This window comes from Haemorhous mexicanus, chromosome 2, assembly GCF_027477595.1.
Source record: "Haemorhous mexicanus isolate bHaeMex1 chromosome 2, bHaeMex1.pri, whole genome shotgun sequence".
NCBI classification, from domain to species: Eukaryota; Metazoa; Chordata; class Aves; order Passeriformes; family Fringillidae; genus Haemorhous; species Haemorhous mexicanus.
This window is the reverse complement of record NC_082342.1, coordinates 747,121-774,849: the sequence shown is the minus strand read 5'-3', so window position 1 is coordinate 774,849 and position 27,729 is coordinate 747,121. Positions and strand designations below refer to the sequence as shown.

At 57.4% G+C, this 27,729-nt stretch overlaps 1 protein-coding gene across 7 annotated transcripts in view; it reads right to left on the bottom strand.

Annotated features, from left to right (window-relative positions):
* Nucleotides 1-14,507: 14,507 nt before the first annotated feature.
* The window catches only part of LOC132340164 (serine/Arginine-related protein 53-like), a 54,551-nt gene continuing 41,329 nt past the window's right edge, over nucleotides 14,508-27,729 (bottom strand). Inside the window, exons 1-5 of one of the 7 annotated variants that reach the window (XM_059871016.1) lie at nucleotides 22,107-24,827; nucleotides 19,274-19,328; nucleotides 18,326-18,908; nucleotides 17,239-18,067; nucleotides 14,508-15,259 (exon numbers count right to left, since the gene is read on the bottom strand). In XM_059871016.1, the coding sequence (XP_059726999.1) occupies nucleotides 17,244-18,067; nucleotides 18,326-18,488 (987 nt within the window). In that variant the 5' untranslated portion in view covers nucleotides 18,489-18,908; nucleotides 19,274-19,328; nucleotides 22,107-24,827 and the 3' untranslated portion in view covers nucleotides 14,508-15,259; nucleotides 17,239-17,243. Of the gene's footprint in view, nucleotides 15,260-17,238; nucleotides 18,068-18,325; nucleotides 20,341-22,106; nucleotides 24,828-27,729 lie in introns of those variants that run through there. The other 6 variants (XM_059870997.1, XM_059870987.1, XM_059871007.1 and 3 more) reach the window with 6 other exon arrangements.

The following is a 27,729-nucleotide window of genomic DNA, read 5'->3' as shown; positions in this document are numbered from 1 at the left end:
CTGCCTGAGGTTTTTGTTTTAAATGTATTTATTTTAGCAGGAGACAGAGGAGTCCTGCAGCTTTGTTTGACTGAAGGCGGAGCGCCCCGGGGCACAGCCCGCGGGGTTGGGGAGGGCACCGCCTCCTTCATCCCGCACTCCGGCTGCATTCCGCGCTCCTCCTCTCCCCGGGGCTGGCCGGGCCCCGGGGGGTGCAGCCCCCTGGCCCACAGCTCCGAGGTGCACCTTGAGCAGAGCCCCTCGTCCCTCGGGGAGCCAGGGCTGGTGCCAAACCTGCTGCCCACCGCCCCCAGGGACACCGAGAGCCTTCCAAAGACACTGACACGGCCCCTCCACCCCCAGACTGTTTGTAAAGACTGGGTGGAGCACTCTTCTTTCCTCTCAGTCCCTGCTCGTCTCACCCTGGCTCCACAAACCCTGGGCATCACTACCCTAACCCTTTTTAACAACGCTGGAACATTTGCAAGGTGACTTTTCTGAGTCTGCTCCCCGCAGGCGCTGTGGTGAGTAACTGCAGAGAGTAAAGCCAGCTCTGCCAGCCCCTGGAGCCCTGAGAGAGATCCCTGCCCAGCTCTCCCACCCTTCTCTTCCAGCTGAGACACCCAGACCTGCCGGGCTTTGGGCACCCTGAGCCGAGTGTGGGGTGGCCACTCGTGTCCTGCTGTCCTGGCTGCTGTCCTGCTGTCCTGGCTGCAGGCTGAGGACACCCAAGGCCACAGGCAGAGTCTCTGCACACCGGGCTTCCTGTTCAAGTCATCCCAAACTAACTCAAGTGAAGAGTAAAAGGAAAATAAACTAAGTTAGTAAATGAATTTTAAAATACTCAAATGACCTCAAGTAACCCCTGTGACCTAAAATAACCCCAACTGTGACCTCAAATGACCCCTATGACCTGCAGTAACCCCGACCGTGACCTCAAATTACCCCCATGACCAGGAGTAACCCCGATCGTGACCTCAAATGACCCCTGTGACCTAGAGTAACCCTTACTGTGACCTCAAATGACCCCGAGCACGGTCTCAAATGACCTAAAGCAACCCCTGGAGAAACCAGAAAATTCTCAAATGACCTGAAGTAAACTTTGTGTCCTCAAATGACCCCTGTGACCTAGAGTAACCTCGATTGTGACCTCAAATGACCCCTATGACCGGGAGTAACCCCGATTGTGACCTCAAATGACCCCGAGCAGGGTCTCAAACGACCTAAAGTAACCCCTGGAGAAACCAAAAAATTCTAAAATGACCTAGAGTATCCCCAATCGTGACCTCAAATGATCCCCATGACCTAGAGTAACCCCGATCGTGACCTCAAATGACCCCTATGACCGGGAGTAACCCCGACCGTGACCTCAAATGACCCCCATGACCGGGAGTAACCCCGGCCGTGACCTCAATTGACCCCCGTGACCGGGAGTAACCCCGACCCTGACCTCAAATGACCCCTATGACCGGGAGTAACCCCGGCCGTGACCTCAAATGACCCCTATGACCTCGAGTAACCCCGGCCGTGACCTCAAATGACCCCTATGACCGGGAGTAACCCCGGCCGTGACCTCAAATGACCCCCATGACTGGGAGTAACCCCGGCCGTGACCTCAAATGACCCCTATGACCTAGGGTAACCCCGGCCGTGACCTCAAATGACCCCCATGACCGGGAGTAACCCCGGCCGTGACCTCAAATGACCCCCATGACCGGGAGTAACCCCGGCCGTGACCTCAAATGACCCCCATGACCGGGAGTAACCCCGGCCGTGACCTCAAATGACCCCCATGACCGGGAGTAACCCCGGCCGTGACCTCAAATGACCCCCATGACCGGGAGTAACCCCGGCCGTGACCTCAAATGACCCCCATGACCGGGAGTAACCCCGGCCGTGACCTCAAATGACCCCTATGACCGGGAGTAACCCCGGCCGTGACCTCAAATGACCCCCATGACCTCGAGTAACCCCGGCCGTGACCTCAAATGACCCCCATGACCGGGAGTAACCCCGGCCGTGACCTCAAATGACCCCCATGACCGGGAGTAACCCCGGCCGTGACATCAAATGACCCCCATGACCGGGAGTAACCCCGGCCGTGACCTCAAATGACCCCTATGACCGGGAGTAACCCCGGCCGTGACCTCAAATGACCCCTATGACCGGGAGTAACCCCGGCCGTGACCTCAAATGACCCCTATGACCGGGAGTAACCCCGGCCGTGACCTCAATTGACCCCTATGACCTAGGGTAACCCCGGCCGTGACCTCAAATGACCCCCATGACCGGGAGTAACCCCGGCCGTGACCTCAAATGACCCCCATGACCGGGAGTAACCCCGGCCGTGACCTCAAATGACCCCCATGACCTCGAGTAACCCCGGCCGTGACCTCAAATGACCCCCATGACCGGGAGTAACCCCGGCCGTGACCTCAAATGACCCCCATGACCGGGAGTAACCCCGGCCGTGACCTCAAATGACCCCCATGACCTCGAGTAACCCCGGCCGTGACCTCAAATGACCCCTATGACCGGGAGTAACCCCGGCCGTGACCTCAAATGACCTCCGTGACCGGGAGTAACCCCGGCCGTGACCTCAAATGACCCCCATGACCGGGAGTAACCCCGGCCGTGACCTCAAATGACCCCTATGACCGGGAGTAACCCCGGCCGTGACCTCAAATGACCCCTATGACCGGGAGTAACCCCGGCCGTGACCTCAAATGACCCCCATGACCGGGAGTAACCCCGGCCGTGACCTCAAATGACCCCTATGACCGGGAGTAACCCCGGCCGTGACCTCAAATGACCCCCATGACCGGGAGTAACCCCGGCCGTGACCTCAAATGACCCCCATGACCGGGAGTAACCCCGGCCGTGACCTCAAATGACCCCCATGACCTCGAGTAACCCCGGCCGTGACCTCAAATGACCCCCATGACCGGGAGTAACCCCGGCCGTGACCTCAAATGACCCCCATGACCTCGAGTAACCCCGGCCGTGACCTCAAATGACCCCCATGACCGGGAGTAACCCCGGCCGTGACCTCAAATGACCCCCATGACCGGGAGTAACCCCGGCCGTGACCTCAAATGACCCCCATGACCGGGAGTAACCCCGGCCGTGACCTCAAATGACCCCCATGACCGGGAGTAACCCCGGCCGTGACCTCAAATGACCCCCATGACCGGGAGTAACCCCGGCCGTGACCTCAAATGACCCCCATGACCGGGAGTAACCCCGGCCGTGACCTCAAATGACCCCTATGACCGGGAGTAACCCCGGCCGTGACCTCAAATGACCCCCATGACCGGGAGTAACCCCGGCCGTGACCTCAAATGACCCCCATGACCGGGAGTAACCCCGGCCGTGACCTCAAATGACCCCTATGACCGGGAGTAACCCCGACCGTGACCTCAAATGACCCCTATGACCTAGGGTAACCCCGGCCGTGACCTCAAATGACCCCCATGACCGGGAGTAACCCCGGCCGTGACCTCAAATGACCCCTATGACCGGGAGTAACCCCGGCCGTGACCTCAAATGACCCCCATGACCGGGAGTAACCCCGGCCGTGACCTCAAATGACCCCTATGACCTCAATTAACCCCGGCCGTGACCTCAAATGACCCCTGTGACCGGGAGTAACCCCGGCCGTGACCTCAAATGACCCCCATGACCGGCAGTAACCCCGGCCGTGACCTCAAATGACCCCTATGACCGGGAGTAACCCCGGCCGTGACCTCAAATGACCCCCATGACCGGGAGTAACCCCGGCCGTGACCTCAAATGACCCCCATGACCTAGGGTAACCCCGGCCGTGACCTCAAATGACCCCCATGACCGGGAGTAACCCCGGCCGTGACCTCAAATGACCCCCATGACCGGCAGTAACCCCGGCCGTGACCTCAAATGACCCCTATGACCGGGAGTAACCCCGGCCGTGACCTCAAATGACCCCCATGACCGGGGGTAACCCCGGCCGTGACCTCAAATGACCCCCATGACCGGGAGTAACCCCGACCCTGACCTCAAATGACCCCCATGACCGGGAGTAACCCCGGCCGTGACCTCAAATGACCCCTATGACCTCGAGTAACCCCGACCCTGACCTCAAATGACCCCCATGACCGGGAGTAACCCCGGCCGTGACCTCAAATGACCCCCATGACCGGGAGTAACCCCGGCCGTGACCTCAAATGACCCCTATGACCGGGAGTAACCCCGGCCGTGACCTCAAATGACCCCTATGACCGGGAGTAACCCCGGCCGTGACCTCAAATGACCCCTATGACCGGGAGTAACCCCGGCCGTGACCTCAAATGACCCCCATGACCGGGAGTAACCCCGGCCGTGACCTCTAATGACACCCATGACCGGGAGTAACCCCGGCCGTGACCTCAAATGACCCCCATGACCGGGAGTAACCCCGGCCGTGACCTCAAATGACCCCTATGACCGGGAGTAACCCCGGCCGTGACCTCAAATGACCCCTATGACCTCAAGTAACCCCGGCCGTGACCTCAAATGACCCCCATGACCGGGAGTAACCCCGGCCGTGACCTCAAATGACCCCCATGACCGGGAGTAACCCCGGCCGTGACCTCAAATGACCCCTATGACCGGGAGTAACCCCGGCCGTGACCTCAAATGACCCCTATGACCGGGAGTAACCCCGGCCGTGACCTCAAATGACCCCTATGACCGGGAGTAACCCCGGCCGTGACCTCAAATGACCCCCATGACCGGGAGTAACCCCGGCCGTGACCTCTAATGACACCCATGACCGGGAGTAACCCCGGCCGTGACCTCAAATGACCCCCATGACCGGGAGTAACCCCGGCCGTGACCTCAAATGACCCCTATGACCGGGAGTAACCCCGGCCGTGACCTCAAATGACCCCTATGACCGGGAGTAACCCCGGCCGTGACCTCAAATGACCCCCATGACCGGGAGTAACCCCGGCCGTGACCTCAAATGACCCCCATGACCGGGAGTAACCCCGGCCGTGACCTCAAATGACCCCCATGACCGGGAGTAACCCCGGCCGTGACCTCAAATGACCCCCATGACCGGGAGTAACCCCGGCCGTGACCTCAAATGACCCCCATGACCGGGAGTAACCCCGGCCGTGACCTCAAATGACCCCCATGACCGGGAGTAACCCCGGCCGTGACCTCAAATGACCCCTATGACCGGCAGTAACCCCGGCCGTGACCTCAAATGACCCCTATGACCTCAAGTAACCCCGGCCGTGACCTCAAATGACCCCCATGACCGGGAGTAACCCCGGCCGTGACCTCAAATGACCCCTATGACCGGGAGTAACCCCGGCCGTGACCTCAAATGACCCCCATGACCGGGAGTAACCCCGGCCGTGACCTCAAATGACCCCCATGACCTCGAGTAACCCCGGCCGTGACCTCAAATGACCCCTATGACCGGGAGTAACCCCGGCCGTGACCTCAAATGACCCCCATGACCGGGAGTAACCCCGGCCGTGACCTCAAATGACCCCCATGACCTCGAGTAACCCAGGCCGTGACCTCAAATGACCCCCATGACCGGGAGTAACCCCGGCCGTGACCTCAAATGACCCCCATGACCGGGAGTAACCCCGGCCGTGACCTCAAATGACCCCCATGACCGGGAGTAACCCCGGCCGTGACCTCAAATGACCCCTATGACCGGGAGTAACCCCGGCCGTGACCTCAAATGACCCCCATGACCGGGAGTAACCCCGGCCGTGACCTCAAATGACCCCTATGACCGGGAGTAACCCCGGCCGTGACCTCAAATGACCCCTATGACCGGGAGTAACCCCGGCCGTGACCTCAAATGACCCCTATGACCTCGAGTAACCCCGGCCGTGACCTCAAATGACCTCTATGACCTCGAGTAACCCCGGCCGTGACCTCAAATGACCCCCATGACCGGGAGTAACCCCGGCCGTGACCTCAAATGACCCCCATGACCTCGAGTAACCCCGGCCGTGACCTCAAATGACCCCCATGACCGGGAGGAACCCCGGCCGTGACCTCAAATGACCCCCATGACCGGGAGTAACCCCGGCCGTGACCTCAAATGACCCCCATGACCGGGAGTAACCCCGGCCGTGACCTCAAATGACCCCCATGACCGGGAGTAACCCCGGCCGTGACCTCAAATGACCCCTATGACCGGGAGTAACCCCGGCCGTGACCTCAAATGACCCCCATGACCGGGAGTAACCCCGGCCGTGACCTCAAATGACCCCCATGACCGGGAGTAACCCTGGCCGTGACCTCAAATGACCCCCATGACCGGGAGTAACCCCGGCCGTGACCTCAAATGACCCCCATGACCGGGAGTAACCCCGGCCGTGACCTCAAATGACCCCTATGACCGGGAGTAACCCCGGCCGTGACCTCAAATGACCCCTATGACCGGGAGTAACCCCGGCCGTGACCTCAAATGACCCCCGTGACCGGGAGTAACCCCGGCCGTGACCTCAAATGACCCCCATGACCGGGAGTAACCCCGGCCGTGACCTCAAATGACCCCTATGACCGGGAGTAACCCCGGCCGTGACCTCAAATGACCCCCATGTCCGGGAGTAACCCCGGCCGTGACCTCAAATGACCCCTATGACCGGGAGTAACCCCGGCCGTGACCTCAAATGACCCCCATGACCGGGAGTAACCCCGGCCGTGACCTCAAATGACCCCCATGACCGGGAGTAACCCCGGCCGTGACCTCAAATGACCCCCATGACCGGGAGTAACCCCGACCCTGACCTCAAATGACCCCCATGACCGGGAGTAACCCCGGCCGTGACCTCAAATGACCCCTATGACCGGGAGTAACCCCGGCCGTGACCTCAAATGACCCCCATGACCGGGAGTAACCCCGGCCGTGACCTCAAATGACCCCTATGACCTCGAGTAACCCCGGCCGTGACCTCAAATGACCCCCATGACCGGGAGTAACCCCGGCCGTGACCTCAAATGACCCCTATGACCTAGGGTAACCCCGGCCGTGACCTCAAATGACCCCCATGACCGGGAGTAACCCCGGCCGTGACCTCAAATGACCCCTATGACCGGGAGTAACCCCGGCCGTGACCTCAAATGACCCCCATGACCGGGAGTAACCCCGACCCTGACCTCAAATGACCCCCCATGACCGGGAGTAACCCCGGCCGTGACCTCAAATGACCCCTATGACCGGGAGTAACCCCGGCCGTGACCTCAAATGACCCCCATGACCGGGAGTAACCCCGGCCGTGACCTCAAATGACCCCTATGACCGGGAGTAACCCCGGCCGTGACCTCAAATGACCCCTATGACCTAGGGTAACCCCGGCCGTGACCTCAAATGACCCCCATGACCGGGAGTAACCCCGGCCGTGACCTCAAATGACCCCTATGACCGGGAGTAACCCCGGCCGTGACCTGAAATGACCCCTATGACCGGGAGTAACCCCGGCCGTGACCTCAAATGACCCCCATGACCGGGAGTAACCCCGGCCGTGACCTCAAATGACCCCCATGACCGGGAGTAACCCCGGCCGTGACCTCAAATGACCCCCATGACCGGGAGTAACCCCGGCCGTGACCTCAAATGACCCCTATGACCGGGAGTAACCCCGGCCGTGACCTCAAATGACCCCCATGACCGGGAGTAACCCCGGCCGTGACCTCAAATGACCCCTATGACCGGGAGTAACCCCGGCCGTGACCTCAAATGACCCCCATGACCGGGAGTAACCCCGGCCGTGACCTCAAATGACCCCCATGACCGGGAGGAACCCCGGCCGTGACCTCAAATGACCCCCATGACCGGGAGTAACCCCGGCCGTGACCTCAAATGACCCCTATGACCGGGAGTAACCCCGGCCGTGACCTCAAATGACCCCTATGACCGGGAGTAACCCCGGCCGTGACCTCCAATGACCCCTATGACCGGGAGTAACCCCGGCCGTGACCTCAAATGACCCCCATGACCGGGAGTAACCCCGGCCGAGACCTCAAATGACCCCTATGACCGGGAGTAACCCCGGCCGTGACCTGAAATGACCCCATGACCGGGAGTAACCCCGGCCGTGACCTCAAATGACCCCTATGACCGGGAGTAACCCCGGCCGTGACCTCAAATGACCCCTATGACCGGGAGTAACCCCGGCCGTGACCTCAAATGACCCCCATGACCGGGAGTAACCCCGGCCGTGACCTCAAATGACCCCCATGACCGGGAGTAACCCCGGCCGTGACCTCAAATGACCCCTATGACCTCGAGTAACCCCGGCCGTGACCTCAAATGACCCCCATGACCGGGAGTAACCCCGGCCGTGACCTCAAATGACCCCTATGACCGGGAGTAACCCCGGCCGTGACCTCAAATGACCCCCATGACCGGGAGTAACCCCGGCCGTGACCTCATATGACCCCTATGACCGGGAGTAACCCCGGCCGTGACCTCAAATGACCCCCATGACCGGGAGTAACCCCGGCCGTGACCTCAAATGACCCCTATGACCGGGAGTAACCCCGGCCGTGACCTCAAATGACCCCCATGACCGGGAGGAACCCCGGCCGTGACCTCAAATGACCCCCATGACCGGGAGTAACCCCGGCCGTGACCTCATATGACCCCTATGACCGGGAGTAACCCCGGCCGTGACCTCAAATGACCCCTATGACCTCGAGTAACCCCGGCCGTGACCTCAAATGACCCCCATGACCGGGAGTAACCCCGGCCGTGACCTCAATTACCCCCATGACCGGGAGTAACCCCGGCCGTGACCTCAAATGACCCCTATGACCGGGAGTAACCCCGGCCGTGACCTCAAATGACCCCCATGACCGGGAGTAACCCCGGCCGTGACCTCAAATGACCCCTATGACCGGGAGTAACCCCGGCCGTGACCTCAAATGACCCCCATGACCGGGAGTAACCCCGGCCGTGACCTCATATGACCCCTATGACCGGGAGTAACCCCGGCCGTGACCTCAAATGACCCCCATGACCGGGAGTAACCCCGGCCGTGACCTCAAATGACCCCTATGACCGGGAGTAACCCCGGCCGTGACCTCAAATGACCCCCATGACCGGGAGGAACCCCGGCCGTGACCTCAAATGACCCCCATGACCGGGAGTAACCCCGGCCGTGACCTCAAATGACCCCCATGACCGGGAGTAACCCCGGCCGTGACCTCAAATGACCCCTATGACCGGGAGTAACCCCGGCCGTGACCTCAAATGACCCCCATGACCGGGAGTAACCCCGGCCGTGACCTCAAATGACCCCCGTGACCGGGAGTAACCCCGGCCGTGACCTCAAATGACCCCCATGACCGGGAGTAACCCCGACCCTGACCTCAAATGACCCCTATGACCTCGAGTAACCCCAGCCGTGACCTCAAATGACCCCCATGACCGGGAGTAACCCCGGCCGTGACCTCAAATGACCCCCATGACCGGGAGTAACCCCGGCCGTGACCTGAAATGACCCCTATGACCGGGAGTAACCCCGGCCGTGACCTGAAATGACCCCCATGACCGGGAGTAACCCCGGCCGTGACCTCAAATGACCCCCATGACCGGGAGTAACCCCGGCCGTGACCTCAAATGACCCCCATGACCGGGAGTAACCCCGGCCGTGACCTCAAATGACCCCCATGACCGGGAGTAACCCCGGCCGTGACCTCAAATGACCCCTATGACCTAGGGTAACCCCGGCCGTGACCTCAAATGACCCCTATGACCTCGAGTAACCCCGGCCGTGACCTCAAATGACCCCTATGACCGGGAGTAACCCCGGCCGTGACCTCAAATGACCCCCCATGACCGGGAGTAACCCCGGCCGTGACCTCAAATGACCCCTATGACCGGGGGTAACCCCGGCCGTGACCTCAAATGACCCCCATGACCGGGAGTAACCCCGGCCGTGACCTCAAATGACCCCTATGACCGGGAGTAACCCCGACCCTGACCTCAAATGACCCCCATGACCGGGAGTAACCCCGGCCGTGACCTCAAATGACCCCTATGACCGGGAGTAACCCCGGCCGTGACCTCAAATGACCCCTATGACCTAGGGTAACCCCGGCCGTGACCTCAAATGACCCCTATGACCTCGAGTAACCCCGGCCGTGACCTCAAATGACCCCTATGACCGGGAGTAACCCCGGCCGTGACCTCAAATGACCCCCCATGACCGGGAGTAACCCCGGCCGTGACCTCAAATGACCCCCATGACCGGGAGTAACCCCGGCCGTGACCTCAAATGACCCCCATGACCGGGAGTAACCCCGGCCGTGACCTCAAATGACCCCTATGACCGGGAGTAACCCCGGCCGTGACCTCAAATGACCCCTATGACCTCGAGTAACCCCGGCCGTGACCTCAAATGACCCCCATGACCGGGAGTAACCCCGGCCGTGACCTCAAATGACCCCCATGACCGGGAGTAACCCCGGCCGTGACCTCAAATGACCCCTATGACCGGGAGTAACCCCGGCCGTGACCTCAAATGACCCCCATGACCGGGAGTAACCCCGGCCGTGACCTCAAATGACCCCTATGACCTCGAGTGACCCCGGCCGTGACCTCAAATGACCCCTATGACCGGGAGTAACCCCGGCCATGACCTCAAATGACCCCTATGACCGGGAGTAACCCCGGCCGTGACCTCCAATGACCCCTATGACCGGGAGTAACCCCGGCCGTGACCTCAAATGACCCCTATGACCGGGAGTAACCCCGGCCGTGACCTCCAATGACCCCCATGACCGGGAGTAACCCCGGCCGTGACCTCAAATGACCCCCATGACCGGGAGTAACCCCGGCCGTGACCTCAAATGACCCCCATGACCGGGAGGAACCCCGGCCGTGACCTCAAATGACCCCCATGACCGGGAGTAACCCCGGCCGTGACCTCAAATGACCCCCTATGATTTAGGGTAACCCCGGCCGTGACCTCAAATGACCCCTATGACCTAGGGTAACCCCGGCCGTGACCTCAAATGACCCCCATGACCGGGAGTAACCCCGGCCGTGACCTCCAATGACCCCCATGACCGGGAGTAACCCCGGCCGTGACCTCAAATGACCCCCATGACCGGGAGTAACCCCGGCCGTGACCTCAAATGACCCCCATGACCGGGAGTAACCCCGGCCGTGACCTCAAATGACCCCCATGACCGGGAGTAACCCCGGCCGTGACCTCAAATGACCCCCATGACCGGGAGTAACCCCGGCCGTGACCTCAAATGACCCCCATGACCGGGAGTAACCCCGGCCGTGACCTCAAATGACCCCCATGACCGGGAGTAACCCCGGCCGTGACCTCAAATGACCCCTATGACCTCGAGTGACCCCGGCCGTGACCTCAAATGACCCCCATGACCGGGAGTAACCCCGGCCGTGACCTCAAATGACCCCCATGACCGGGAGGAACCCCGGCCGTGACCTCAAATGACCCCCATGACCGGGAGTAACCCCGGCCGTGACCTCAAATGACCCCCATGACCGGGAGTAACCCCGGCCGTGACCTCAAATGACCCCTATGACCTAGGGTAACCCCGGCCGTGACCTCAAATGACCCCTATGACCGGGAGTAACCCCGGCCGTGACCTCCAATGACCCCTATGACCGGGAGTAACCCCGGCCGTGACCTCAAATGACCCCCATGACCGGCAGTAACCCCGGCCGTGACCTCAAATGACCCCCATGACCGGGAGGAACCCCGGCCGTGACCTCAAATGACCCCCATGACCGGCAGTAACCCCGGCCGTGACCTCAAATGACCCCCATGACCGGGAGTAACCCCGGCCGTGACCTCAAATGACCCCTATGACCGGGAGTAACCCCGGCCGTGACCTCAAATGACCCCCATGACCGGGAGTAACCCCGGCCGTGACCTCAAATGACCCCCATGACCGGGAGTAACCCCGGCCGTGACCTCAAATGACCCCTATGACCTCGAGTGACCCCGGCCGTGACCTCAAATGACCCCCATGACCGGGAGTAACCCCGGCCGTGACCTCAAATGACCCCCATGACCGGGAGTAACCCCGGCCGTGACCTCAAATGACCCCCATGACCGGGAGTAACCCCGGCCGTGACCTCAAATGACCCCCATGACCGGGAGTAACCCCGGCCGTGACCTCAAATGACCCCTATGACCGGGAGTAACCCCGGCCGTGACCTCCAATGACCCCTATGACCGGGAGTAACCCCGGCCGTGACCTCAAATGACCCCTATGACCTCGAGTAACCCCGGCCGTGACCTCAAATGACCCCCATGACCGGGAGTAACCCCGGCCGTGACCTCAAATGACCCCCATGACCGGGAGTAACCCCGGCCGTGACCTCAAATGACCCCCATGACCGGGAGTAACCCCGGCCGTGACCTCAAATGACCCCCATGACCGGGAGTAACCCCGGCCGTGACCTCAAATGACCCCCATGACCGGGAGTAACCCCGGCCGTGACCTCAAATGACCCCTATGACCGGGAGTAACCCCGGCCGTGACCTCAAATGACCCCTATGACCGGGAGTAACCCCGGCCGTGACCTCAAATGACCCCCATGACCGGGAGTAACCCCGGCCGTGACCTCAAATGACCCCCATGACCGGGAGTAACCCCGGCCGTGACCTCAAATGACCCCTATGACCGGGAGTAACCCCGGCCGTGACCTCAAATGACCCCCATGACCGGGAGTAACCCCGGCCGTGACCTCAAATGACCCCTATGACCGGGAGTAACCCCGGCCGTGACCTCAAATGACCCCTATGACCGGCAGTAACCCCGGCCGTGACCTCCAATGACCCCTATGACCTAGGGTAACCCCGGCCGTGACCTCAAATGACCCCCATGACCGGGAGTAACCCCGGCCGTGACCTCAAATGACCCCCATGACCGGGAGTAACCCCGGCCGTGACCTCAAATGACCCCCCATGACCGGGAGTAACCCCGGCCGTGACCTCAAATGACCCCCATGACCGGGAGTAACCCCGGCCGTGACCTCAAATGACCCCTATGACCGGGAGTAACCCCGGCCGTGACCTCAAATGACCCCCCATGACCGGGAGTAACCCCGGCCGTGACCTCAAATGACCCCCATGACCGGGAGTAACCCCGGCCGTGACCTCAAATGACCCCTATGACCGGGAGTAACCCCGGCCGTGACCTCAAATGACCCCTATGACCGGGAGTAACCCCGGCCGTGACCTCAAATGACCCCCATGACCGGGAGTAACCCCGGCCGTGACCTCAAATGACCCCTATGACCGGGAGTAACCCCAGCCGTGACCTCAAATGACCCCTATGACCGGGAGTAACCCCGGCCGTGACCTCAAATGACCCCCATGACCGGGAGTAACCCCGGCCGTGACCTCAAATGACCCCTATGACCTAGAGTAACCCCAATTCTGACCTCAAATACCCCGAGCAGGGTCTCAAACGACCTAAAGTAACCCCTGGAGAAACCAAAACATTCTCAAATGACCCAAAGTAACCTTTGTGAACTCGAATGACCCCTATGACCTAGAGTAACCCAGATCATGACCTCAAACGACCCCTGTGACCTAGAGTAACCCCGATTGTGACCTCTCATGACCCCGAGCAGTGTTTCAAATGACCTAAAGTAACTCCTGGAGAAACCAGAAAATGCTCAAATGACCTGAAGTAACCTTTGTGTCCTCAAATGACCCCTATGACCTAGAGTAACCTCGATTGTGACCTCAAATGACCCCTATGACCTGAAGTGACCCCAACTGTGACCTCAAATGACCCCTGTGACCTAGAGTAACCCCGACTGTGACCTCAAATGACCCCAAGCAGGGTCTCAAACGACCTAAAGCAACCCCTGGAGAAACCAGAAAATTCTCAAATGACCTGAAGTAACCTTTGTGTCCTCAAATGACCCCTGTGACCTAGAGTAACCTCGACTGTGACCTCAAATGACCCCTATGACCTAGAGTAACCCCAATTCTGACCTCAAATGACCCCGAGCAGGGTCTCAAACGACCTAAAGTAACCCCTGGAGAAACCAGAAAATTCTCAAATGACCTTAAGTAACCTTTGTGTCCTCAAATGACCCCTGTGACCTAGAGTAACCCCGATCATGACCTCAAGCGACCCCTATGACCTAGAGTAACCCCAATTGTGACCTCTCATGACCCCGAGCAGGGTTTCAAATGACCTAAAGTAACCCCTGGAGAAACCAAAAAATGCTCAAATGACCTGAAGTAACCTTTGTGTCCTCAAATGACCCCTGTGACCGGAAGTAACCCCGACTGTGACCTCCAACGACCCCTGTGACCTGAAGTAACCCCAATTGTGACCTCAAGTAACCCCGAGCAGGGACTTAAAAGACTTTGAGTAACCTGTCCTGGTTTGAAAATAATCCCCCATGTGCACTGGACTTAGGGACTGGCCCTGTAGGGCTGAGCAAGCCTTGCTGACCAGCCCTTGGCTCCCCAGGTCCCAAATCATCTCATGGGAAGGGGAATCACACAGACACGTTGAGACAAGTCTTATTTTGGGATTTACTTTGTTTTAATTAGGGGGGGAAAGGACATAAAGCGCTTTGGCCTTGCTGAGACCTTCTACAGCAAGTTGATGTTCTGATGAAGAGTTGCTGATGGTGCAGGGTTGCTGTGGTGATTGGTTCCTGCTCTTCAGTTCTCAGCACAGGAGGCTCATCTGAGAGAGCAGCCAGGGCACCCAGCTCTCTGATGTCTTCTGTCTCTGCAGCAGCAATCCCAACAGCCCAACCATGTCTCTGAAACTCCCATTTCTGAGCTGGCCTGTGCTGAGGATGCAGGGGCCTCTGGGCCAGCCACCACGGGCTGTTTGTGCCACTCGTTCCCAGATAAATCCACTTCAGCTGCTGGGATCCTCCTGTGAGCCCAGAAATGGAAATGGGTTCCACTCCCACACACCTTGGTGGCATCAGGGTGCACGGAGTGCCAGTGTGCACCAAAGCTGTCCCTTCGTGGGTCAGACGTGCCAGGCCATGGCATCCACACCATCCAGCAGATCCAATTCTCCTGTTCCTCCACCTGGCTGGTCAAGGCACAGCTGCTCTCCTGCCAATGTGTTCCTGAGAACCAGAGCTGGTTCTTCACGAGAACCAGTCGTGTTATCACTCCTGCACCAACAGGAGCTCTGCCCACGAGAGACCAGAGCAGCACTGACTCTAGATGAGCTGCTTGTGGTAGGTGTTCCTCTTCTCAGCTCAGGTACCCCGGCTGCTAAGGAGGAGGGGGCTCTCCACCCCATGTTCCTGAAAGAAAAAGCAGAGGTTACCTTGTGGGGTGTGTCCTCTCTGCCTGGCTGGGGGACATCTGCTCCTAGTGCACAGACTTGGTGGTTCTGCTGAGACGTGGTAAATCCCTTCCTGAAGTGGTAAATCCCTTCCTGAAGTGGTAAATCCCTTCCTGAAGTGGTAAAGCCCTTCCTGAAGTGGTAAAGCCCTTCCTGAAGTGGTAAATTCCTTCCTGAAGTGGTAAAGCCCTTCCTGAAGTGGTAAAGCCCTTCCTGAAGTGGTAAATTCCTTCCTGAAGTGGTAAATCCCTTCCTGAAGTGGTAAAGCCCCTCCTGAAATGGTAAATCCCATCCTGAAGTGGTAAATCCCTTCCTGAAGTGGTAAAGCCCATCCTGAAGTGGTAAATCCCATCCTGAAGTGGTAAAGCCCTTCCTGAAGGGGTAAATCCCATCCTGAAGTGGTAAAGCCCATCCTGAAGTGGGAAATCCCTTCCTGAAGTGGTAAATCTCATCCTGAAGTGGTAAATCCCATCCTGAAGTGGTAAATCCCATCCTGAAGTGGTAAATCCCTTCCTGAAGTGGTAAAGCCCTTCCTGAAGTGGTAAATCCCTTCCTGAAGTGGTAAATCCCTTCCTGAAGTGGTAAAGCCCTTCCTGAAGTGGTAAATCCCTTCCTGAAGTGGTAAATCCCATCCTGAAGTGGTAAATCCCATCCTGAAGTGGTAAATCCCATCCTGAAGTGGTAAATCCCATCCTGAAGTGGTAAATCCCATCCTGAAGTGGTAAATCCCATCCTGAAGTGGTAAATCCCTTCCTGAAGGGGTAAAGCCCTTCCTGAAGTGGTAAAGCCCTTCCTGAAGTGGTAAATCCCCTCCTGAAGTGGTAAATCCCTTCCTGAAGTGGTAAAGCCCTTCCTGAAGTGGTAAATCCCCTCCTGAAGTGGTAAAGCCCTTCCTGAAGTGGTAAAGCCCTTCCTGAAGTGGTAAATCCCATCCTGAAACGGTAAATCCCATCCTGAAGGGGTAAATCCCATCCTGAAGTGGTAAATCCCATCCTGAAGTGGTAAATCCCTTCCTGAAGTGGTAAATCCCTTCCTGAAGTGGTAAAGCCCATCCTGAAGTGGTAAAGCCCCTCCTGAAGTGGTAAAGCCCCTCCTGAAGTGGTAAATCCCATCCTGAAGTGGTAAAGCCCTTCCTGAAGTGGTAAATCCCATCCTGAAGTGGTAAACCCATCCTGAAGTGGTAAAGCCCTTCCTGAAGTGGTAAAGCCCTTCCTGAAGGGGTAAATCCCATCCTGAAGTGGTAAAGCCCTTCCTGAAGTGGTAAATCCCATCCTGAAGTGGTAAATCCCTTCCGGAAGTGGTAAATCCCTTCCTGAAGTGGTAAATCCCATCCTGAAGTGGTAAATCCCATCCTGAAGTGGTAAAGCCCTTCCTGAAGTGGTAAATCCCATCCTGAAGTGGTAAAGCCCTTCCTGAAGTGGTAAAGCCCTTCCTGAAGTGGTAAAGCCCTTCCTGAAGTGGTAAATCCCATCCTGAAGTGGTAAATCCCATCCTGAAGTGTTAAAGCCCTTCCTGAAGTGGTAAAGCCCATCCTGAAGTGGTAAATCCCATCTTGAAGTGGTAAAGCCCTTCCTGAAGCTCCCTTCTCAGTTTCTGGTGGCCCTCTTCAATTTTCCTTTCCAAGCTCCAGACATGCTCAGCCAGCTTTGTTTCATGGAGGAGACATGGGTGCACGACAGGGCAGTGACAGAGCCCTTGTAAATTATTAATTTGCTGACCAGTTCTCCCACCTTGTTCTCTCCTCCCCTGCTCTGCAGCACCTCCAGCTAACAGGAGGATCTCTCTGGCCCAAGGTGTGCCAATCTCACCCACATCTGCAAGGTGCACTGTTCACCCTTGGGGCTCTTAGGGAAGAATGATCTCCTTGTTCCACCGGGCTCCATCTCCCCTGGTGCACCTGGAGGTTTCCTTTACAAAGCACCCATCCCTCACACTCACCAGAGTCACTGCCAGAGGCTGAGAGCTCCCTGGGCTCTCCTGATGCCCTGGGCATCGAGCACGTGCCAGGACAGGGATGCCAGCTGCCTGCCCAGGGTGCTGTCACTGGCTGTGCTGTCCCAGGCCAGGGTGGACTCGTTGGTCTGGGGGGCGAGCTCTCTCCACAGGCCTTGCTGCCCACCCAGGGACAGAGGGACAGGGATGGCCTCTGCCTCTGGCTCTTCTGCTGGGTGTGAGGGTCCAGCCACCTCCTGGTCACTGTGTGGATGGATTTGCTCTTGGACTTCTTCTTCTGATCGGGGGCAGCTGCTGCTGGCTTGGGCTGCCCTGGCTCGGTGATGGTCTGTGTGGAAGCACTGGCTGCCCTTTGGGCTCCTCTCCTCCCTGTGGCAGGCTGTGCAGACCTGGTGCCTGTTCCTCTGCTCTTGGTTCCTTTTCTCTCCATGGCAGGCTGTGCAGACCTGGTGCCTGTTCCTCTGCTCTTGGTTCCTTTTCCCTGTGGCAGGCTGTGCAGACCTGGTGCCTGTTCCTCTGCTCTTGGTTCCTTTTCTCTCCATGGCAGGCTGTGCAGACCTGGTGCCTGTTCCTCTGCTCTTGGTTCCTTTTCTCTCCATGGCAGGCTGTGCAGACCTGGTGCCTGTTCCTCTGCTCTTGGTTCCTCTCCTCCCAGTGGCAGGCTGTGCAGACGTGGTGCTTGCTGACTCTGTCCTTCCCTCCTCCTCCTCCTCCTCCTCCTCCTCCTCCTCCTGGAGACACTGCTGTGCCACACGGAGCCCTTCTCTGTCTCCAGGCATGGTGTACAGGGTGCAGGGGGTGCAGGGGGTGCAGGCTACAGAGAGAAGACAAAGCAGAGCTAACAGCAAGATGATGATGCCATCTTTGACACCCAGAGGGAACTCAAGATTTTCAAAACCTGCTCTGTCAAGTCTGAAAGTCAGGGGCTGGCTGTGATTATTGAGGGGGATGGAGATGCAGCAACCCAGCCTAGGACAAGTGAATGAAAGTGAATTTTGATTCTAAGTTATGCTCCCTTCCCCAGAGGTTATCATGCAATGGGCACAATAAACCAACAAAGCAGTTCCCATACCATTCTCTGAGCTCAAGAGGAGCAGTGCAGCAGACAGGCAGCTCCCCAGGTGAGGAAACAGAGAGAGAGCAAGGTGTGAGAGCCACGTCAGCATGGTGAGCACCACGGTGACCAGGGGGTTTCTGTAACACAGAATTCTGATTTTTCTCAGGAGTGGCTCCATCTGGGTGCCAAAACATGTACCAGTTTGACAGCAAACCAGTGGGAGATCCCAAGCCAGAAGTACAATTTAATGGGAGAAATGAAATAAAGGCAGAAAACACCAGCCCAGAGTGACAGAGTCAGAATACAACCTGGCACTCCGGCCCTCTGATCAAAGGGTGGCTGTGGCAGGGAGGGACGTGGCTCTGTCACAGCACTGCTCCTGCAGAAGGGCCTGGTCTTCCTCTGAGGGTCCCCTGGTGATCCTGGACCTCCTCTCCTCTGGGAACTCCGCAGGCAAAGTGCTCCTGGAGCTCCAAGCCTCGGCTTCTATGCAGGTGGGATGCTTGGCTCCCCCCCTGGGCGGAGCATCTCACCGTGGGGTGATGTCACTTAGGAGTCACCCAGAGAGATTTTGGGGGCCACCTGCACAGAACTACCCCTTGGAGAGATTTATTGGAGATGAGTCATGGAAGAGAGAAAGAACTCTGTCCCACCTGTTTGAACAGCTTATGGAGATGGGGACAGCATGCATACTTTCAGTTTCGTTTTTTGTTCTAACCTAAGGCACAACCCCACCCAGGGACTGCAGTGACATCAAGAAACCCCCAATGACCTCAAGCAGCCCCTGGGGTTCTGCACCCTCAGCTCTGGGGAGGAGCAGCCCATCAGAGCCAGGCTGGCAGGGGCAGGGGTGCCAGGCAGGCTCTCCCACAGCTGCCCTCCCAGCCTGGTCCCTCCATCCATCTGTTCTTCCCGAGGAGTTGGCTCCTCAGCAGCAGGATCTGAGCAAGGCAGAGAGCTCACCTGGACCATGGCAGCCCTCCAGTTCTGCTGCACACAGTCAGGGCAGGGCCTTCAACTGGGTCAAAAAAAACCAAAAGTGATGAATGCTGTTCCACAGAGAAAAAAGTGTAAAACAACTCGGTGGACACAAGACTGCTCATGTCTCATTCTGCCTCTCCCAGCCCTGTACAATGTGTTTGAAGGGAATGGGCAGCTGTGGATGTAACACACACAGTGCTCATTGCCATCCACACCCACATTCACCAACAGTGCTTGAGCCAAAGGCACCTGCCCATCCTTCCCACCTCACTAAAGAACATCTGAACAACTGCTCCCCCTTTGGCACAAAACTCACAGAGAAGTCCCTGTGCCTGCCAGGAACACTTTGTCCAGCAAGGGCTCCAGTGTGGTGAGCCTGGGTCCAGCAGCAGGTCCTGACACCCTGAACAATCCATTTCTAATGGTCTTTTTTACAAAAGACACACTGACTCCTTCCCAGTCACTGTGCTGGTGGCTGCCCCCTTCCCTTTGCTCCTGGGGCTCCCTGCACTTCTTCCCATGTAAAAAACTGTGTAAAAACTGTGCCCTTATCCTTGCCTGTACCCTCAGCTTTTCCTCATCCCTTCTTCCACATCTGTCATACACCTGGGAGCCCTTTCTAACCAATTCCTGGCACACTCAGCCACCTCTCCACCCCCTGCTCCCGCTGCACGTGGGCTCTCACCCTCACACGGCCACCAAATTCTTTGTAAAACCACTCACCTCCCCAGTGACACCAACAAAATCCCTCTGTGCCTCAGGCCAGGCTTTGGTGACACATTATCACTTACAGGGCACACCAAACCCTGTCCCTGTCCCTCACAGGGCACACCAAACCCTGTCTCTGTCCCTCACAGGGCACACCAAACCCTGTCCCTGTCCCTCACAGAGCACACCAGACCCTGTCCCTGTCCCTCACAGGGCACACCAGACCCTCTCCCTGTCCCTCACAGGGCACACCAAACCCTGTCCCATCCCTCACAGGGCACACCAGACCCTGTCCCTGTCCCTCACAGGGCACACCAAACCCTGTCCCTGTCCCTCACAGGGCACACCAAACCCTGTCCCTCACAGGGCACACCAAACCCTGTCCCGTCCCTCACAGGGCACACCAGACCCTGTCCCTGTCCCTCACAGGGCACACCAGACCCTGTCCCTGTCCCTCACAGGGCACACCAGACCCTGTCCCATCCCTCACAGGGCACACCAGACCCTGTCCCGTCCCTCACAGGGCACACCAGACCCTGTCCCTGTCCCTCACAGGGCACACCAAACCCTGTCCCTCACAGGGCACACCAGACCCTGTCCCTGTCCCTCACAGGGCACACCAGACCCTGTCCCATCCCTCACAGGGCACACCAGACCCTGTCCCTGTCCCTCACAGGGCACACCAAACCCTGTCCCTGTGCCACACACCAAACCCTGTTCCTGTCCCTCACAGGGCACATCCAGCCTTTCCTGATCACACAGCCTCCCACTTCCACCTGCCTTAGCCACATTTCCCCACACTCCCCTTTGACCCCTCCTTTCCCAAACCAACACCCTATTGTCCCCTCTGGGTGTGGATGGCCAAGACCCCTTCTCTGAGCCTCTTACTGTCCCCTCTGGGCACCCATGTGCTCAGCTACCTCTGGGAGAATGTGCAAACATCCCAACACTTTCCTAAAGACCCTTCAGGGGCAGTTCTGATCACCAGCCCTCCAGCCCAGACCCCATTTCTGACCATTGGGTGACATTTGCCAAAACCCTTCCTGCCATTCCCTCGGTGCCTGCTCTGGACATCCTTGTGGTCCTTTCTGTGCACTCCCCCATGTCCCCTCTCCTCTGTCCTGGGCAGTCTCGGGTGCCCCAAGCACCTCCAGGTGCCAGCCAGTGCCCAGGGGAGCTGGGCACCCAAACTGGGGGCACCAAACTGGGCGAGGCACCTCCAGCCCCGCTGGCCACCTGCTGGACCTGGGCAGTGAGAGGATCCTGGACAAGCCCCAGCTGCCAGGAAATGCCACAGGTTAATCCCAGACAGGAGACAGACTCCTGCAGCTTTAGTGCAGTAAGGGGAGAGGCCAATGGGGAATGTGCCCCAGGGGTTTTTCTTTCTTCCTTTCTCTCTCCCTCCCTCTCCTGGGTTTTTCTCTCATTCTCTCCCTCTCCCATTTTTGTCTCTTTTCTCTCTCTTTCCCTCCCAGTTTTTCCCTCTCTCTCACTCTCTCTCTCTCTCTCCTCCATTTTATTCTGTCTTTCTCTCCCTCCCTCTCTCTCCCTCTTCCATTTTTCCCTCTCTTTTTCTCTCTCCCTCTCCCGGGTTTTTCTCTCTTTCTCTCTCTCTCTCTCCCACTTTTCCCCTCTCTCTCTCTCTCTGTCTCTCCCCCATTTTATTCTTTCTCTCCCTCCCTCTCCCGGTTCTCTTTCTCTCTCTCTCTCCCTCCCTCTCTCTCCCTCTTCCTTTTTTCCCTCTCTTTTTCTCTCTCCCTCTCCCGGGTTTTTCTCTCTTTCTCTCCCTCTCTCTCCAACTTTTCCCCTCTTTCTCTCTCTCCCTTTTTTCTCTCTTTTTCTCTCTCCTTCCTTCTCTCCCTCCCGTTTTTTTCTCTCTTTCTCTCCCATTTTTTTCCTTTCTCTCTCTCTCTCTCCCCCATTTTATTCTCTCTTTTCCTCTCCCGCTGTTTTCTCTCTTTCTCTCTCTCTCCCTCCCTTTCTCTCGGGGTTGCAGCCTCCTTTTACCCCAAACCCCCAAACCCACGTGCCCCATTTTCCCCCCTGAACCTGTTCCTCTCCCCCCAAGGTCAGAAGCTGAGCCTCGTGCCTGGGCTGTGTAACAAACCTGCCCCGAGCCAGCAGAGGCACCAAACCCATCCCAGAGCTTCACACCCACAGCTTCAGCCCTCAGACATCAGCTTTCCTCTCAGACTGCTCAGCTGCCTTTGGTTTTATTCCTCTACCATTGCATCATTCCTCTTTCACAAGGAAGGGAAGCAGTGCCTTTCCCCACTGCCAGGGAAAGCCAGCTGCAGTATTTTTATAACGCTCCTTTCTGATTCACTCCTGGTTTTTACATTCTGCTTGGGGTTTTGCTAGATAATAAACAAAGTGGGTCTGATTCCTTGGGAAATAGAAGATACTAAAGTGATTTAGTGCTGGCTGCCCAGACTTGCTCATAAGAAGTTTCCTGAAGCAAACTGGCATTTCAAAAGCTGGTCCCGAAATGTGTGTTCATCTCTGAGATGAAAAGAAAAGATTCTGGAGCAAAGAATGCACCACGAAGATGCAGCCAAGGGAATGTATGTATGGTAAAAACAATGGCTTAGCAAAACACTTCATTCTAGCAGGGAGAGGACTCAGGCAGGCCCTGAGACAAATAAACACACACAGTCCTCAGCCCTGAGGGGTGAGGGGCAGGAAGACTGAACGTGTTTGTGCTCAAGGATGGCACAGCTCTGCTGCAGCTCCCGGGGAGCCCTCACTCAGGCAGGAGAGGGGTTTCCAGGGGAGCCTGGGCAGCTGGGCCAGGGCTGACCCCCCAGCCAACACCCTTCCCTCGCCTGCCCTGGGAATGCTCCTGGCTTGCCCACTCTGCCCTCCTGGCTCCAGAGTCTGGCTGAGACCAACCTGGCCTTCTCTGGCTGCCTGGGGAAGCAAAGAGCAGGAGAGGATGAGAGCTGTGCTGGGAAGGGCAGGGCATTTTCAGCTGGAGATTGCTGCCAGGGCTGCCTGTGTGGGGCTGCCATGCAGAAAATGTTCCAGCTGTCAGTGAGGACAAACAAAGCACATTCAAAAGCACAAATGGTCTGGTTTTAGCAACATCAAGGAGCAGAGTGGCTGGGGAGGGGCTGTGGCAGGAGGGTTCACAAGCCATGTGCAGCCACGGAGTTTATTCCATTCCAGGGATCAGAAGGGACTGGAGCCAGTGTGTGTCCTCAGTGACAGCAAATACAACCAATTGTCTCATCTTAAAAACAATTCAGGGGGAAAGAGAAAATGCTGAACTGTCTGCAGCAGAACAAAGCAGAGCACAAATGGCTACCTGGGATCTCAGCCCTCCACTCCCAGCCCTTTAAAAATGAAAGAGGGAGCTAATTTTACCATTAGGTTTTTATTCTTTTATCTCATCCTTTGCCTGTCCCTCCAAAAAGGCTCCTCACTCCAGTGTGTCACCACCTGAGCAGTGGGAAATTCCGAGGTATCATGGAAAAGTAAACTCTGCTGTAAACTTTTCTCTAGCCAGGCAGCGAGCCCCACCAGGGTCTGTGCCCCTCAAAGCCCCTCCCTGCCCCCAGAACAAGTCCTGCTGCTGAGGGGACTTTTCTGAGCTGCAATTTTAGCCAAACACAGTCTGAGTCCCACAGCTCCCTCCAGAACCCCCTTCCCTTTAAACACCCCTCTTCATTCCAACAGCAGCATTAAGAGCTCACAGCAATTCAAGTGACAAACCCAACACCTTTGTGCAAAACAGACTCTCCAGGAGCAGAAAACTCACCTGTTCCTGGAGCAGGCACAGCACCCAGCACCTGCATGAATTCTGTGACCCACTGCTGCCTGAGCTGCCTCAGCTGCCCTGAATTGCCAGAGCTGATGAGCCCAGCAGCCCCAGGGCCTGGCAGGCAGTGCAGCTGCATCTGGAGCTCCCCGAGGCAGCTGGGGGAGGAGATCATCACCCCCAGACCCCAGCAAACCCCCCTCCTCACACACTGGCACATCCAGCGGGGTCCAGCAAGGACTGCCCTGCCCAACCTCCCCCCGTGGAGGCCAGGGATGCTGGTGACAGTGCCTTCTGCCAGGCCAGGCTGCCCTGAGCCTTGTGGGACATCCAGAAGCCCCCGTGGGGGATCAGGCACAGCCTGGGCTCCGTGGTCCCCGAGGTCTTTTCCAGCCTGGATGATTCTGTGGCTCCAGGGGGCTCCTGGAGAGCAGAGGCACGGTGCAGGTGCCCAGCTGTCTGTGCTGCTGCCCCAGGATGTGTCCAGCAGCCCTCAGTCCACTCCCCAGCTCCTGTGCACGTCTCCTGAAGCAGCCAAGCAGTGATGATCCTGCAGGCACCAGGAATTGCAGTCTGTGGAGCAGGGATGTGTGCAGGGCGAGGAAGCGCTGCCTGCCCAGCCCTGCCTCGGGGATGTCCTCTGCTGGGCTGGCCACAGCCAGCAGGGTTGCTGTGACACCCAAAGCCTGTCTGCACATCTGGAGCCCTCCCCTGCCAGCAGGGTTGCTGTGACACCCAAAGCCTGTCTGCACATCTGGAGCCCTCCCCTGCCAGCAGGGTTGCTGTGACACCCAAAGCCTGTCTGCACATCTGGAGCCCTCCCCTGCCAGCAGGGTTGCTGTGACACCCAAAGCCTGTCTGCACATCTGGAGCCCTCCCCTGCCAGCAGGGTTGCTGTGACACCCAAAGCCTGTCTGCACATCTGGAGCCCTCCCCTGCCAGCAGGGTTGCTGTGACACCCAAAGCCTGTCTGCACATCTGGAGCCCTCCCCTGCCAGCAGGGTTGCTGTGACACCCAAAGCCTGTCTGCACATCTGGAGCCCTCCCCTGCCAGCAGGGTTGCTGTGACACCCAAAGCCTGTCTGCAGATCTGGAGCCCTCCCCTGCCAGCAGGGTTGCTGTGACACCCAAAGCCTGTCTGCACATCTGGAGCCCTCCCCTGCCAGCAGGGTTGCTGTGACACCCAAAGCCTGTCTGCACATCTGGAGCCCTCCCCTGCCAGCAGGGTTGCTGTGACACCCAAAGCCTGTCTGCACATCTGGAGCCCTCCCCTGCCAGCAGGGTTGCTGTGACACCCAAAGCCTGTCTGCACATCTGGAGCCCTCCCCTGCCAGCAGGGTTGCTGTGACACCCAAAGCCTGTCTGCACATCTGGAGCCCTCCCCTGCCAGCACGGATCCCGTGACAAACGCTGCCAGCAGAGCCTGCCCAGAGCTCTGTGCCCCACGGCCTCCACGAGGCACAGACAGAGCCAAAACATCCCTGCAGCCCGGGGTGGCACAGAGCCACTGGCATGCCCCAGCTGGCACGGAAATGCTCCGGGTAGGGTGACAGTCAGGGGTCACTGCAGCCTCTGGAAAGGCCCCTGTTGTCACCAGCTCATCTCTTGGGGTCAGACGTGTCAGCCCCACTTAGAGTCACCCAGGGCAGCTGCCAGGAGCCCTGGAGAGGCTGGGTTGGTTGTGAGGACAGAGCCCTGCAGCCCTGGAGAGGTTGGGTTGGTCCTGAGGGGATGGACAGAGCCCTGCAGCCCTGGAGAGGCTGGGTTGGTGGTTTGGGAGGGGATGGACAGTGCCCTGCAGCCCTGGAGAGGTTGGGTTGGTTGTGAGGACAGAGCCCTGCAGCCCTGGAGATGTTGGGTTGGTTATTTGTGAGGGGATGGACAATGCCCTGCAGCCCTGGAGAGGTTGGGTTGGTTCTGAAGGGAAGGACAATGCCCTGCAGCCCTGGAGAGGCTGGGTTGGTTGTTTGGGAGGGGATGGACAGTGCCCTGCAGCCCTGGAGAGGTTGGGTTGGTGGGGATGGACAGTGCCCTGCAGCCCTGGAGAGGTTGGGTTGGTTCTGAGGGGATGGACACTGCAGCCCTGGAGAGGCTGGGTTGGTGGGGATGGACAGAGCCCTGCAGCCCTGGAGAGGTTGGGTTGGTTATCTGTGAGGGGATGGACACTGCAGCCCTGGAGAGGCTGGGTTGGTGGTTCCTGAGGGGATGGACACTGCAGCCCACCCCCTCAAATCCCTTCCCAGATTTCCCAGTCTGGTGTCACTGGTGGATCAAGTGGTGCTAAAGATGGAGCTCTCCCAGTGGTTAGCAGGAAATAACCAAGCACAGATTACTCACTATTTACTCCCCTAACAAGTGACTGAAATTCCACCCCACCCTTTAAGGTGCATTTGGGGACTTTTAAAATTGTGTAATGCTTTTGTTTCATGGAATTCTTTGATGTAATTCTTTTAGGGTTTTCTTTTGTTTGTTTTTCTTTTAATCCCTTTCCACCCCTTCCCTGCAATCTGTTGTTACTAATTTGGGTCTGAGGTTTGACCCCCTGTGGAACAGGAGGAGGAGAGCTGAAAATATCTGTTCAGTGGGGTTTGATGGTGCCGTGGTTCCCTACATCACTCATGTGGTGGCAAACGTATTTCCTAGAACTTCTGTGAGAAAATCTTAGTCAGTGTCAACAGTGATGCTCCCAGGATGAGTACCAACATTCCAGAGGAAGAGAAGGAAGCACAGGAAAAGAAATGCCCAGGGGTTGGTTCTGGTGGCCCTCTGTGTTCCATTTTATCTTTTTATCTTTTTTCTTTTTATCTTTTTCTCTCTGCTTTGGCAGCATGTCCCCAAGGGACAGCCCACCCCAAGTGCCTGCCCAGGCTCTCTCTAAAGCCCTGCAACACCACAAGCATTCTCTCTTTCCCTACTCACACTCAAACCTGACTGACAACCTTCTCTCAGAATGTTCAGGCCTTGCTTTGTGCTTTTCACAGGATCCTTTCACTGCTGTAATTAATTCTCTGCATCTGGCCAAAGATTGCATTTTTCATCTTCCCCAGCAATAAGTTCTGCTATTAATATGTAAATTACCAGTTTGTCGTTTTCTTGGAGCAGAAGAACTTTTTTTTTAACATTTTAATGCTAATTTCCCCATGGTGGTCCCTTCCTGTGCTTCACAAGTGTAACTTTTGCTTACATTTCACTCCAGAAAGCCAAAGGGAAAATCAGATTGCATTGCAGCAGGGAGCACTGACACTGGGCAGGCAGGGCCTGCAGGGAGCTGCTGGAGAACCAGGAATAAATGGGCTGGAATTGGGTGAATTGGGGCAGGCAAATCCTGAACTCTGCAGGGAAAAGAACAAAATCTGGGGTAGGAGTCAGAATGATCCAGCAGTCAGCCACAGCATCCCAGAATGCCATCCCAGAAGTGCCCAAGCTTTGGGGCCAGCTGGGCTAGAGGAAGGTGTCCCTGCAAAGGACACAGTTTAAGACCTAAATTTGTCTCCTGCTTTGCCACTTGCATTCGAGGAGATTCAAAGGGTAGATCCTTTTGTGTGTAAAACAAATAATAAGAAAAACCCAAACAAATAAAAATAGTTTCCCCATAAGTTTTAAGTCCTAGATAAACTCTTTGTTGTGACTTTAGGAGCAGAAGAGTTTGGCCCACCAGGAGAGTTATAATTTAACAAGTTTAATTTCATCCACAGGCACATCCCTCATTCTTGTGTAGCCTTCTGATGCTTCCTTTCTCTCTCTTTAGAATAGTTTTAGTGTATCATTTTCTTTTAATATAATGTAATATCATAATCTAATAAATCAGCCTTCTGAGAGCTTGGAGTCAATTCTCATCTGTCACCTCATCCTGGGGACCCTCACAACACCACAGCCCTGGGCTGCTCTGTACACTTGGATTTCTGGAGCTGTGCTCTTTTTAGTGGCATCTTCCCCTTGATTTCCCTCTCCCCATCAGCTTTCCCCTGCC